At 49.5% G+C, this 15,076-nt stretch overlaps 1 protein-coding gene across 2 annotated transcripts in view; it reads right to left on the bottom strand.

Annotated features, from left to right (window-relative positions):
* The window catches only part of terf1 (telomeric repeat binding factor (NIMA-interacting) 1), a 90,466-nt gene extending 76,279 nt beyond the window's left edge, over positions 1 to 14,187 (bottom strand). Inside the window, exons 1-2 of one of the 2 annotated variants that reach the window (XM_038809600.1) lie at positions 13,934 to 14,185; positions 1,597 to 1,692 (exon numbers count right to left, since the gene is read on the bottom strand). In XM_038809600.1, coding sequence (XP_038665528.1) covers positions 1,597 to 1,692; positions 13,934 to 14,120 — 283 coding nt within the window. In that variant the 5' untranslated portion in view covers positions 14,121 to 14,185. Of the gene's footprint in view, positions 1 to 1,596; positions 1,693 to 13,933 lie in introns of both variants that reach the window. The other variant, XM_038809602.1, reaches the window with a different exon arrangement.
* Positions 14,188 to 15,076: the final 889 nt, after the last annotated feature.

The following is a 15,076-nucleotide window of genomic DNA, read 5'->3' as shown; positions in this document are numbered from 1 at the left end:
CTCCTGACTTCCCAAAGCCAGTTCACCATGTACAAGGCACGAGTAAAGAGTATGGTAGAATAATTTCCACTTGCCTGGATGAATTCAGCTCCAATTACACTCAAGAAGTTTGACACTGTAGACCTAGGGCCTGCAACCACTATTTTTTGAAATTCTGTATTTTGCATTTTATTTCTGCTTTGCTCTAAGTTTAAGCATATCGTACAATATTAGTCATTTTGAATTTTCTTACTTGGTAGGCATTGATCTGAACCCACCTTGTGCTTTGATTAATTAATCAATAATAATCAGTGGTGACTTGTTTTTCTAGACCTTGTTACTCAGTTGAAGTGACATGCAGCTGGTGATTAGACTTAATCTTTTGTTTTCCATTTTTCAAGCTGGAATACTAAAATGAGTTGTCTTTTGTTTGTGATCAGAGGTATTGTTCTACTGCCTCCAGTGACTCTTGGGCTATGGGCCAGGACAGAGCAATCTTATGTGGTAAGGCTTGAAGCAATGGAAGATTACCAACTTTGGTGAGCTGTTGAGGAAAAGATCAAATTAGGGCTTTTGTTTATGCTTAAACAGAAATCTGACTTTCCTCTCTTCCTCTGATTACTTTTTGTATATTACCAATTATAACTGTTATTGTTATTGCGATCATAATTCAATTAAATTGTTGTTTTATTTTTAAAAAAATAATAATTTTAGAGTATCCAATTTGGCTTTTTTCCAATTAAGGGGCAATTTAGCATGGCCAATCCACCTACCCTGCACATCTTTGGGTTGTGGGAGTGAGACTCACGCAGACACGGGGAGAACGTGCAAACTCCATATGGACGGTGACCCGAGGCCAGGATCGAACCCGGGTCCTCGCTGCCATGAAAATTTGTGTTTTAACACATTACTGGTCATATTCATTCATTCCTGTCACATCCAGAGTATGGCTTTGAACCCAAGTGAGATTGCAAAGGGACTCGCATGACTCCTTACAGGACAAAGCAGCCAGCTTGATTGGCAGACCATCCACAAACATTCACCTTCCACCATCGATGCAGAGTAACAGCAGTGTGTACCATCTACAAGATGCATTGCAGGAACTCACCAGGCCTCCTGAGACACACCTTACAAACCAATGACCGCTATCATCTAGAAGAACAAGGGCAGCAGACACACAAGACCACCGCCACCTGGAAGTTCCCTGTCAAGCTACTCACTATCCTGACTGGGAAATACATCGCCGTTCCATTACTGTCACTGGATCAAAATCCTGGAACTCATTCCCATAACTGAACTGTGGGAGTACCCACAGCACATGGACTACAACAGTTCAGCAGCAATTTTTGTAGGAAAATTAGGGATGGGCAAAAAATGGTCTTGCCAGCGATATCCACATAGCATTAATGAATTTAAAAACAACTGTAGGAGGGAGTACTCACATTTTGTGTATTCATTGCTTTCAAGCATGTCGCTACAGAAAATGTATGGCTGTTAATAACTATAATTTATATCATTTGATAAAACTACATATATCACAGGACAACTTGGATCTCCAACTAACTTAAATCTGGCATTGGAGAAAATAAAACCATTTAATAAAAATAAGTTAATTACCGAGATTTTTCCCTTCAACAATTCGGGACAGGATTTGGCAGACATGCACCTTCTTTGTCTGTTTGGTCTCTATAATGGACGGGTGTTGAACAAAACCTAAAAGAAAAAGTATATATTTTTCATAATTACTGTATTCAAAGTTTGTGTAACTCACACAAAATATATTAATTTTTTTTTGCTAAATTAAATGTATTTTTGCTAAAGGCATTCCTATAATATTTCAGAATATTCACTCACTCGTCAACAAGACACTCACGAATCACACCTTACTGCGGATGAATCAATAGATATCCTAGCTCAAGCATAACCCGACTTGGGGCTGGCAATGGTTGCTCCCTCACTAATGTTTCTTTGCCTGCTTCTTCCATTGCACGCCCAGTCTAAATTGATGCAGCAATGGCTAAGCGCTAGTCGACCTTTCTGAAGGCATTTTAAAAACAATCAAATTGAAGGTGGGTCTGTTCTCCAAATGCATGTTTTTCCAGAATTACACTGTAGGAGGAATGTCAGGAAGTAGAATTAAAATTGTAATTGTAGATAAATGGGGGGGGGGGGGGGGAGGAGAGAGATCTGGTTAAGAAATTCGTAGATATCTCAAGTGAATGCACTATAAACATGCTTGGGAGTTAATTATAATTAAAAGTTAACCTATGTTTATCTTGGAAGGTCAGGGGTAGAAGCGTAAAACACAGTAAATGAAGAATCACTGGGCTTGCAATGGATCCAGAAGGCCTACACTCACTTCAATAAAATATTTAAATTGTGTATGAAGTTCCCAGGTCAAATGATTGTAAAACTAGATTGTAAATAAGAGAGTTCCTTAACAGGGTCAGAAATGTTGGTAGAGGCAATTGAAAAATTCAATTAGCAATACAAATTGATCATGAGTTACTGAATCAAAGAGCTGCGTTGAAGACAAAATAATTTAGTTGCATTTCTGTTTGAACCATCCCCATCCCAAAGCATGCCGCATTGTCATAGAGATAGTGAGTCAGGGTGGAGTCTTGATTAGAAGGTTTTTTTGTTTCATTTATCTGTATTTTTGGTGACAGTAACAAGCAGTGGGAGTCGGACAGATGCATCTGCAGCTTTGCTTTGGTGGACTGTCTCACCAGATTGAGAGGCAACAGGAGGTGTTGTGTCAGGTAGACCACCTCTTCAAGCAAAGAAATTATTAACTTAATCATTTGCCACGTGGAATGTGAGTAGTGGCTCAGGGAAAAGCAGCTAGACGATTTTCTCTAACATGCAGCCAGTAAGAAATCGACAGTGGGCATTACAATGTCTTGTAGCTGAAATAGTCAGCAGAGTTAGCTTGGACAGCTGTGGGAAAACAGTTGGGTACCTGACGGCAACCCAAAGTGACTGAGGTAGCTGCAGGCATGAGGTCTATAAAGAAAGGAGGGTCAGGTAGCCAAAAAGCTAATGGAAGGACCTCCATGAAATCTTGCCTTAGAGGAACAGCTGGAATACTAAGCATAATCAAATTAAACTTTGGAGGGCCTGTGGAATATTGAAAGTTTGTCCCAGGATAAGTGAATGAACTTTCAAGATTTCCTTTTTTTTTAAATAAATTTAGAGTGCCAATTCTTCTTTTTTTATCCAATTAAGGGGCAATTCACATGACCAGTTCACCTAGTCGGCACATTTTTGGGTTGTGGGGGTGAGACCCACGCAGACATGGGGATAATGTGCAAACTCCATACGGACAATGACCCAGGGTTGGGATCGAACCTGGGTCCTCAGTCCTGTGATGCAGCAGTGCTAATCACTCCACCAGCATGCCGTTCCTTCAAGATTTTCTAAGGGAAACAAAGAACAAAGTATAAAGAAAAGTACAGCAAAGGAACAGGCCCTTCGGCTTCCAAGCCTGCGTCGACCATGCTGCCCGACTCAAGTAAAATCTTCTACACTTCCCGGGTCCGTAACCCTCTATTCCCATCCTATTCATGTATTTGTCAAGATGCCCCTTAAACTTCTCTATCGTTCCTGCTTCCACCACCACCTCCAGCAGCGAGTTCCAGGCACCCACTACTCTAAACTTGCCTCGTACATCTCCTCTAAACCTTGCCCCTCGCACCTTAAAGCTATGCCCCCTAGAAATTGACCCCTCTACCCTGGGAAAAAGCCTCTGACTATCCACTCTGTCTATGCCCCTCATAATTTTGTAGACCTCTATCAGGTCGCCCCTCAACCTCCTTCGTTCCAGTGAGAACAAACCAAGTTTATTCAACCTCTCCTCATAGCCAATGCCATACCAGGTAACATTCTGGTAAATCTCTTCTGCACCCTCTCTAAAACCTCCACACCCTTCTGGTAGTGTGGCGACCAGAATTGAACACTATACTCCAAGTGTGGCCTAACTAAGGTTCTATACAGCTGCAACACGACTTGCCAATTTTTATACTCAATGCCCCGGCCAATGAAGGCAAGCATGCCGTATGCCTTCTTGACTAACTTCTCCACCTGTGTTGCCCCTTTCAGTGACCTGTGGACCTGTACAGCAAGATCTCTCTGACTGTCAATACTCGAGGGTTCTGCCATTCACTGTATATTCCCTACCTGTATTAGACATTCCAAAATGCATTACCTCACATTTGTCCGGATTAAACTCCATCTGCCATCTCTCCGCCCAAATCTCCAAATGATCTAAATCCTGTTGTATCCTCTGACAGTCCTCATCGCTATCCGCAATTCCACCAACCTTTGTGTCGTCCGCAAACTTATTAATCAGACCAGTTACATTTTCCTCCAAATCATTTATATATACTACAAACAGCAACAGTCCCAGCACTGATCCCTGCGGAACACCACTAGTCACAGCCCTCCAATCAGAAAAGCAAACTATTGGGTGGTGGTAGGAGTTAAAAAGTAAAATTGAGACTTCCGGTGTGCATCATGCAGTGAGTGTGCACACATAGGCAGCTCCTGCCTAAGGTTGCAGAAAAGAGCTCTTTTTTGGGCAGCACGGGTTGGAATTTCGATGAAAAGGCGTGGGTGAAGGTTCAAGGAGTATTTTCCCCCAGGAATAGGATGTTTCTTGGTTATCAGACCCTCAGAAACAGTGCAAGATTTGTCTGAACAGCAGCAAACGAAAGCCTCTGCAAGCATGCAAGCGGGGGAAGGGCCAGCTTATAGGTCTCAAGCTGACCTGAGGGCCTTTATGAAAGCTGAATTCTAGCAGCAGAGGGAAGAACTGTGAAGAGATCTCACCAAGGCCATTGAAGAAGCGGAGACGGACTTCCGGTAGCGGTGATGCGGAGCTAAGCCGCACGTTCAGTGGCTCCCACTATTTTCGGACTTTGGGGCTCTTTTAAGGGCTCGTAGTGGTGCTGTTTGGACTTTTCCCCGTGTGGGAACTCTCCTTCTCAGATTCTCCACCGGTGGATGGCCTGGACTAGGAGTGGAGGGGTCAGAAAATCGGCTTTGTAGTTGCGGCTAAGCTGCACCGCAGCTCCTGCTACTTAAGGACTTTTGGGCCGATTTGAGGGCCTCAAACGGCGCTGTCTCGACGAATCCTAGAGGAGCATTCCCCATAATTTATGGTGCTCACCCGGAGTGGGGCAAAGGAAAAAGCTGCAGCAGCTCCCCAAGAAAAGCGGGGGAAGAAGGACAAAATGGTGGCCGGCGGAACACCCGAGGACTGGTGGAAGTGGGCGCAGGAGCAGCAGGCCTCTCTTCTGCGCTGTTTTGAGGAGCTGAAGGCCGAGTAGCTGGACTCCCTGAATGCGACTACCAACAGGCTGCTTGGGGCTCAGGCGGCTCAGGAGGTATCCATTCGGGAGTTGCAGCAGCAGGCCGCTGAGCGGGAGGAGGAGGCCGTGGTCCTCGTGGGGAAAGTGGAGTTGCACGAGGCACTTCACAAAAAGTGGCAAGACCGCTTGGAGGAGCTGGACGTTCGCATGAGGCGAAAGAATTTGAGGATCCTGGGCCTGGCGGAGGGGCTGGAAGGGTTGGATCTCCCGTCGTACATGACCACGATGTTGAGCTTGTTGATGGGAGCGGGGTCCTTCCATTTGCCCCTGGAGCTTAAGGGAGCTCACAGAGTGCTGGCCAGGAGGCCTAAGGCAAATGAACCCCCGCGGGCGGTGCTGGTGCGGTTCCATCGATTTAGTGACCGGGAGTGTGTGCTGCGCTGGGCCAAGAAAGAGAGGAGCAGCAAGTGGGAGAATTCGGTGGTGCGAATCTACCAGGACTGGAGTGCGGAGGTGGCAAAGCGGCGGGCCGGGTTCAACCGGACGAAGGCGGTGCTGCATGCGAAGGTGGTCAGATTTGGAATGCTGCAGCCTGCGCGTCTGTGGGTGACATATAAGGACCGGCACCACTACTTTGAGTCCCCGGAGGAGGCATGGGCCTTTGTACAGGCGGAGAAGCTGGACTCGAACTAGGGTCTGGGGACACACTATGGCCGATGCTGTTTTTGCTTTTGCTGTTCTTCAATTTTGACACGTGTTTTTTTTATGCTGGTTTTCTTTTTGCTCTGTTTCCGGATGGGTTTGTCTGTTGGGTGTGGGTGTGGGGTATGTGGGGAACGTTGGGGGTATGTGCTTTATATGTTCTCTTCTGTACGGGGCTGGGGGTTGGGGTGAAACTGGATTTTGAGGAGCTGCGTGGGGTGTGGCAGTGTGAAAGCGCGGGCTTTCCTCTGGTTGTCCGCGCTGCGGGGCAGGGGGGGCGGAGCTGGAGGTGGGGGCGTGGCCTCTACTGGTTTTCTTTCCCGCGCTGAAGCGGTGCCAAGGAGGTGTGGCAAGAGGGGGATGACCCCATGCCGGGAGGAGATGGGTTTTGGCAGGAGCTGCCGGGTCAGCAAAAGTCAGCTGACTCACGGAAGTACCATGGAGGGTGCGTCGCGGCTAGGAGGGGTCCTAGCCTGGGGGGGTGGGGGGGGGATACCGGGTTGCTGCTGGAATGGCCAGGAAGGAGCTGGCGTGGGCCAGGGGGGTAGAGGAGAGCCGTTATCGCCATGGGGAACGGGTCAGGCGGGGCGAGCTGGCCTGGGGCGAGCAGTCGATAACCTATGGCTAGCCGGCGGGGGAGGGGGGCGGGTTGCCCTCTGATCCGGCTGATTACCCGGAACGTGAGGGGGCTGAATGGGCCGGTTAAGAGAACTAGGGTAATTTCTCATCTGAAGGGGCTGAAGGCGGACATGGCTATGCTCCAGGAGACCCACTTGAAGGTGGCGGACCAGGTTCGTCTGAGGAAGGGGTGGGTGGGGCAGGTTTTTCACTCAGGATTGGACGCGAAGAACCGGGGGGTGGCGATTCTGGTGGGGAAGAGGGTGGCGTTCGAGGCGGCTGAGGTGGTGTCGGACAAGGAGGGTAGATATATTATGGTGAAGGGTAGGCTGCAGGGAGAGAAGGTGGTGCTGGTTAATGTATATGCCCCGAATTGGGATGATGCCGGCTTCATGAGGAGCTTGTTGGGGGGAGACTTTAACACAGTGCTGGATCCCCCACTGGACCGGTCCAGTTCAAGGACGGGTAGGAGACCGGCGGCGGCCAAAGTACTGAGGGGGTTTATGGACCAGATGGGAGGGGTAGATCCCTGGAGGTTTGGGAGGCCGAGAGCGCGGGAGTATTCCTTTTTCTCCCATGTCCATAGGGTCTATTCCCGAATAGATTTTTTCATCCTGAGCAGGGGATTGATCCCGAAGGTGCAGGATGCAGAGTATTCGGCCATAGCAATTTCAGACCATGCTCCGCACTGGGTTGATCTGGAGATGGGGGAGGCGCGGGACCAGCGCCCGCTCTGGCGCCTGGATGTGGGGCTGCTGGCTGATGAGGAGGTGTGTAGGAGGGTCCGGGGAAGTATTGAGGGGTATCTTGATACCAACGACACGGGGGAGGTCCGGGTGGGGATGGTCTGGGAGGCTCTGAAAGCAGTGATCCGGGGGAGCTGATCTCCATCCGGGCCCATAGGGAAAGGAGGGAGAGGAAGGAGAGGGAGAGACTGGTGGGGGAGCTCCTGGATGTGGACAGGAGATACGCGGAGGCACCGGAGGAGGGGTTGCTGGGGGAACGGCGTAGGTTGCAGGCCAAATTTGACTTGTTGACCACCAGAAAGGCGGAGACACAGTGGAGGAGGTCGCAGGGCACTGTGTATGAGTATGGGGAGAAGGCGAGCAGGATGTTGGCGCATCAGCTCCGCAGGCGAGATGCGGCTAGGGAAATTGGTGGAGTGACGGATAGGGGTGGGAATGTAGTGCAGAAGGGGACAGAAGTAAATGGGGTCTTTAGGGACTTCTACGAGGAACTGTACCGGTCAGAACCTCCGATGGGGAGAGGGGGGATGGAGAGCTTCATGAACAGGCTATGGTTCCCAAGGGTTCAAGAGGAGCTGGTAGAGGGGCTGGGGGCGCCGATAGAGTTGGAGGAGCTAGTCAGGGGGATTGGACAAATGCAGTCAGGTAAGGCGCCGGGGCCGGCCGGGTTCCCGGTGGAATTTTATAAAAAGTATGCGGATCTGGTGGGTCCCCTGTTGGTGCGAGCCTTCAATGAGGCATGGGAGGGGGGGGGCTTTGCCCCCGACGATGTCGCGGGCACTGATCTCTCTGATCCTAAAGCGGGATAAGGACCCCTTGCAGTGTGGATCATACAGGCCTATCTTGCTCCTCAATGTTGACGCTAAGTTGCTGGCGAAGATCCTGGCCACCAGGATAGAGGACTGTGTGCCAAGGGTGATACACGAGGATCAGACAGGATTTGTCAAGGGACGGCAGCTCAACACGAATGTGCGGAGACTGCTAAATGTTATTATGATGCCGGCAGTGGAGGGGGAGGCGGAGATAGTGGTGGCGCTGGATGCGGAGAAAGCGTTTGATAGAGTTGAGTGGGGGTACCTGTGGGAGGTGTTGGAGCGGTTCGGATTCAGGGAGGGATTCATCAAATGGGTGAGGCTGCTCTACGCGGCTCCGATGGCAAGTATAGTTACCAATGGAAGGAGATCGGAGTACTTTAGGCTCTACCGTGGGACCAGGCAGGGGTGGCCCCTGTCCCCCTTGCACTTTGCACTGGCGATTGAACCTTTGGCTATGGCGTTGAGGGAGTCAGGGAGATGGAGGGGTCTGGTGCGGGGTGGGGAGGAACATCGTGTATCGCTGTATGCGGACGACCTGCTGTTGTATGTGGCGGATCCAGAAGGGGGAATGCCGGGGGTGATGGAGCTGTTAGCGGAATTTGGGGGCTTCTCGGGCTATAAGTTAAATTTAGGCAAGAGTGAGGTATTTGTAGTACACCCGGGTGATCAGGAGGAGGGAATTGGGAGACTCCCGTTTAAGAGGGCAGTGAAGAGTTTCAGATACCTGGGGGTGCAGGTGGCCAGGAGTTGGGGGACTCTCCATAAGCTTAATTTTACCAGGCTGGTGGAACAAATGGAGGAGGAATTTAAAAGGTGTGACATGGTGCCGCTATCGTTGGCGGGTAGAGTGCAGTCCGTCAAAATGACAGTTCTCCCGAGGTTCTTGTTCCTTTTTCAGTGTTTGCCCATCTTTATCCCTCGGGCCTTTTTTAGAAGGGTGACTAGCAGCATCATGAGCTTTGTTTGGACGCATGGGACCCCGAGGGTGAAGAGGGTCTTCTTGGAGCGGGGTAGAGATGGGGGGGTGTTGGCGTTACCCAATCTCTCGAGGTATTATTGGGCGGCCAATGTGTCGATGGTGCGCAAGTGGGTAATGGTGGGGGAGGGGGCAGCATGGAAACGGATGGAGAGGGCGTCCTGTGGAGATACAAGCCTGGGGGCCCTGGTAACGGCGCCGTGGCCGCTCCCTCCTATGAGGTATACCACGAGTCCGGTGGTGGCGGCTACCCTCAAGATTTGGGGGCAGTGGAGGCGACATAGGGGAGAAGTGGGGGGCTCGATGGAGGCTCCGTTAAGGGGGAACCATAAGTTCGTCCCGGGGAACATTGATGGGGGATTTCAGGGTTGGTACAGAGCGGGCATCAGACAGCTCAGGGACCTGTTTATTGATGGGAGGTTTGCGAGCCTGGGGGAGTTGGAGGAGAAATTTGGGCTCCCTCCGGGGAACATGTTCAGGTATCTGCAGGTAAAGGCATTTGCTAGGCGGCAGGTGGAGGGATTCCCTTTGCTTCCCGCGAGGGGGGGGTGAGCGACAGGGTGCTTTCGGGGGTCTGGGTCGGAGAGGGGAAGATATCTGATATCTACAAGGTTATGCAGGAGGCGGAGGAGGCGTCAGTAGAGGAGCTGAAAGTTAAGTGGGAGGGGGAACTGGGGGAACAGATCGAAGACGGGACATGGGCTGATGCCCTGGAGAGGGTTAATTCTTCCTCCTCGTGTGCGCGGCTTAGCCTCATCCAATTCAAGGTGCTGCACCGGGCCCACATGACTGGGACGAGGATGAGTAGGTTCTTTGGGGGTGAAGACATGTGTGTCAGGTGCTCGGGGAGTCCAGCGAACCATGCCCATATGTTCTGGGCATGCCCGGCACTGGAGGAGTTCTGGAAGGGGGTGGCGAGGACGGTGTCGAGGGTGGTGGGATCCAGGGTCAAGCCAGGATGGGGACTCGCGATTTTTGGGGTTGGGGTGGAGCCGGGAGTGCAGGAGGCGAAAGAGGCCGGTGTGCTGGCCTTTGCGTCCCTAGTAGCCCGGCGAAGGATCTTGCTACAATGGAAGGATGCGAGGCCCCCAAGCGTGGAGACCTGGATCAATGACATGGCGGGTTTCATTAAGCTAGAGAAGATCAAATTCGCCCTGAGAGGGTCGGTACAAGGGTTCTTTAGGCGGTGGCAACCTTTTCTCGACTTTCTGGCTCAACGATAGGGTACGGGGACAGTAGCAGCAGCAACCCGGGGGGGGGGGGGGGGGGGGGGGAGGGAAAAGGTGTGGGGGGGGGAGACGATGACCATGTTTGTTTATTTAATTTAAATTTATATTTAAGTTCTTCTGTTGTTCATTGGGGTTGGGGGGGTGGGGGATGGGATACATGCGTCAATACGGTCTGGGGGTGATACAGTTATTATGGGTTATTTTGTTGCATTTCATTGTTTGTCGTTACGTTTTATATTTTCTGTAAAAAATTCCAATAAAATTTATATTAAAAAAAAAGTAAAATTGAGTTTACAGTAGTTATAAGTGATAGAGTTAAGTTAAAGGTGCTTGCTTTGTTTAATTTACTTTTATACAAACTTTGTTTCTGTTTAAAAACATTAAATCTTAATGTGGTTCTCTCAGTTAATTGTTGGATGTTCAGATTTCCTCTTCAAACATTAATGGTTGCTAATGGGATTGTAACAGCACAAACATAATAATTGAGTCAACTGCCAAATCGAGCAGTGGAGAAAAAAAAAATGTAGTTCATTAAAAAATTACTTTGCTGTTGAAGACTCTAGGAGACCTTTACCGAGTTGCAGTAAGTTGTTTTTCAGTCACACCAGGTTGTCAGAACTGGCTTTGTGCTAGCTGAATATAGAAGCTATCCAACATGCTCCTTATGATGAATAATCTCACAGGCAAATGCTCTTGGCTTTTAAGATGCCAGTGGCAAGTTAAAGTTATGCCAGATACACCCCATCATTTTAACAGGAGCACCATCTATTTGCTATCATCTCGGAGTCCAGTGGAGTGTGCATGGCTATGAACTGTGAGCTAAACATGAAATTCACTTCATGACCTGACATTGACCATAGAGGTAGATTGTTGGTCATTAACCAGCTGAAGCTTTGATCCACTTTATCCCTCCTATTTTTTTTTAAATACAGCACAGAACAGGCCCTTCGGCCCTCGATGTTGTGCCGAGCAATGATCACCCTACTCAAACCCACGTATCCACACTATACCCGTAACCCAACAACCCCCCCCCCCCAACCTTACTTTTTTTTAAGGACACTACGGGCAATTTAGCATGGCCAATCCACCTAACCCGCACATCTTTGGACTGTGGGAGGAAACCGGAGCACCCGGGGGAAACCCACGCACACACGGGGAGGACGTGCAGACTCCGCACAGACAGTGAACCAGCCGGGAACCGAACCTGGGACCCTGGAGCTGCGAAGCATTTATGCTAACCACCATGCTACCGTGCTGCCTTTGATCTGTTTGAAAATGCAGAGGAAATTTATTGTTTTTTTTCAGGACAGTGAGAGGCACTGGGTGTCTGCTTGACTCGAGTCTCCCACTTTGGCAAGGTAACCATTGGTGATGTGTGCTCACATCCAAGCTCTGACTTTCCACCTTGAGACGCCAAAGATATACTGACACATTGCAAATCTTCCAAGATCATGTGTACTGTGACATTTTCTTCCACCAGTTGCATGACCTGGATTACAAAAGGCAACTTCCTTTACATCAGTTTGCAGTGACTGTCTACATTGCTGCAGGAACTGTGAGGATGATTTTACAGGGATGCTACAGAAAGTAAAGATGACCATATGGGACCTTAAGCTGAAGTGCCAAGTTGGCCCACATTTGAACAAAACCCCATCTTGGTAAGGATTTGAAGTCTGCAACAGGAACAGCTATCCCTGGGATTATTAAGGGGTGTATTGGTATTAACGTTGATGTGGCATGGCACCCACACATGGACACACCCATCCCTGCGACAAAGTTTCCATTGGTTCTTGAAATGGTGCATCAGAGAAGCTCATGCTCATAAAGCTTTTCCATCCAAGATCACAGGTTTGGACGGAACTGACAGAGTGAAGGCAACCACAAATTTCAAACATATGCATGCTACAATGAAAGGGTTTGTGAAAAGGGTCCAGGTTTAATTACCAGTCAGTGGTTGGTTTCAACTTCATACTATTTGGCATCCATGCCTTCCTATGCTCATATTAGCTGGAGTTCCTGTTTCTTACTGGACTAATGTCGAGTCAAATGTGACTCTTCAGGTCTTAAGAGTGTTATGAATGTTTTATACTTTTGAAAGGCGGGGGAAGGAAGAACAAAACGCAAGGTTTGGGGTGTAGGCTTGAGGATGGAAGACATTAAGTAACAAAGAAGACATATGGCAAAGGGCAGGGGGTGATGAAGTACAATTTTTCCACTTGTAGGAAAATCTAGAACCAGAGGACACCATCTCAGATTAAAGGGACGATCCTTTAAAACAGAGATGAGAAGGAATTTTTCCAGCCAGAGGGTGGTGAATCTGTGGAACTCTTTGCCATTGAAGAAGGCTGTGGAGGCCAATTCATTGAGTATCTTTAAGATAAAGATAGATAGGTTCTTGATTAATAAGGGGATCAGGGGTTATGGGGAGAAGGCAGGAGAATGGGGATGAGAAAATAGCAGCCACGATTGAACGGCGGAGCAGACTCGATGGGCCAAGTGGCCTAATTCTGCTCCTATGTCTTATGGGAGTGGGAATGGTTGCCATAAAGAAACAAAGCATTAGTCCATGGTGAAACTTAATAACAGAATAATGTACCAATTTGCTATTTTTTAAATCATAGAATTTACAGTGGAGAAGGAGGTCTTTTGGCCCATCGAGTCTGCACCGGCCTTGGCAAGAGCACCCTACTTAAGCCCACACCTCCACCCTCTCCCCGTAACCCAGTTAACTCCATCTAACCTTTTTGGACACAAAGGACAATTTAGCATGGCCAATCCATCTAACCTACACATCTTTGGACTGTGGGAGGAAACCGGAGCACCCAGAGGAAACCCGCGCAAACACAGGGATAACGCGCAGACTCCACACAGACAGTGACCCAAGCCGGGAATCAAACCTGGGACCCTGGAGCTGTGAAACACCAGTGCTAACCACTGTGCTGTCATGTTAACAATCACTTTGGACCAATGCTTTGTCTATTTACTACAGCCATTACCCTTCCCGTTATATTTTATTCCATAATAAGAAGTCTTACAACACCAGGTTAAAGTCCAACAGGTTTGTTTCAAACACGAGCTTTCGGAGCACTGCTCCTTCCTCAAGTGACATTTGTTATTTAATCCACACTACTCAAAACTTTCCCTTCCATTCTTGCTTGCCCTCCCTTCTCTCAATAGCACAAAATCCATCACATTTCTAACTTCTATTCAGCCCTGAAGAATGGTCACAGTTTACTTGAATTTTTAACTATGTATTTCTATTTCAAATGTCAGGGGAGGTTGGCTGCGATACTCCTATAGTTAAACTGGCTGTCAGTTCAACACAAGCCTCATGTTGGTCAATGAAGCCAGCGCTCCGGGGAAGACGGAGAACATTGGGAGGGAAAAGGGCAAAAACAGGGAAGTTTCAGGCAGCGGATTCCTGACAGTGGGGTTTGGCAGGACCATGGATGAAGTAGTTTCAGTTAGCGTGCGCCCAGCGAGGGGGAAAGGCCGTGGTTAACCTGCAAAGGATTGGAGCCTTCACTGCAGCATCGGTTTGATCAAAGATACTGACCGTTCATGGCGTCCCTCATCATCCGGAATTCCTCGTACATCCCGGCCCCGAAATACCGGCACAAACAGTAATACATAAAATCCATCATCCAGCTGTTCGCCACCCCAACCATCTCGGAAAAATCATCCCCGGGAGACAGGCTTCCAGTTCCCTCAGCCAGGGCCACACTCCAACTACTGCCCTCCATTTCCCTCCCTTGTCACACCAAACACTGTCCCCGCTCCCTTCCCGTGTCACACCAAACACTGTCCCCGCTCCCTTCCCGTGTCACACCAAACACCGTCCCCGCTCCCTTCCCGTGTCACACCAAACACCGTCCCCGCTCCCTCCCCGTGTCACACCAAACACCGTCCCCGCTCCCTTCCCGTGTCACACCAAACACCGTCCCCGCTCCCTCCCCGTGTCACACCAAACACCGTCCCCGCTCCCTCCCCGTGTCACACCAAACACCATCCCCGGCCCTGTGTCACACCAAACACCGTCCCCGCTCCCTCCTCGTGTCACAGCACACACAGTCCCCGCTCCCTCCCCGTGTCACATAAAACACTGGCCCCACTCCCTCCCCATGTCACACTGATGCACGATTAATTGTACAAGGACTCAGATTGGGTACAACTCTGGCTGTATTGCAGTAAGAGGCGTGGCCTCCTACAGCAGCTGGCGAAATGGCAGCTGAATGGAGTACATGCATATTTATACTCCTCTTCCTGGGCGGAGCCAGCAGGCAGGGGCTACCGGCGAACCTGTAGTACAGGTCCTACCTTACATCACCTAATACAGGTGTAAAAGTGGTTTACCACATTCACCCTCTGTTAAAAATGAGTCCGGCGGGAGTGGTGGAGAACTGTATACAGTAGTGAAAATTACGTACAGTGTTTTATTAGAAAGGAGATGAAAAAAATGTCTATTGTAAGTCCGGTGCCAGTTAGAGGTTCAACCGGTTTGGTGCCTTGATGTTCCGCTGGGAGCGATGTAACGGTTGCGGCGATGTCGATGCTGGCGACGTCGATGCCGGCCTGATGTTGGGTGACTCCGGGAGAGTGCCGAAATCCTCTTGCGTGGGCAGGGGAAGGAGGGATGGTCCTGGTGGGGTTAATGTTGGAAGTGCCGGGGGTGGGGAGGATGGCGCCTGTCCGGGCAAGT

The sequence above is a fragment of the Scyliorhinus canicula genome, chromosome 10, assembly GCF_902713615.1.
Source record: "Scyliorhinus canicula chromosome 10, sScyCan1.1, whole genome shotgun sequence".
Taxonomy (NCBI): Eukaryota; Metazoa; Chordata; class Chondrichthyes; order Carcharhiniformes; family Scyliorhinidae; genus Scyliorhinus; species Scyliorhinus canicula.
The sequence above is the reverse complement of the archived record's forward strand: the minus strand, read 5'-3'. Positions and strand labels throughout refer to the sequence as shown.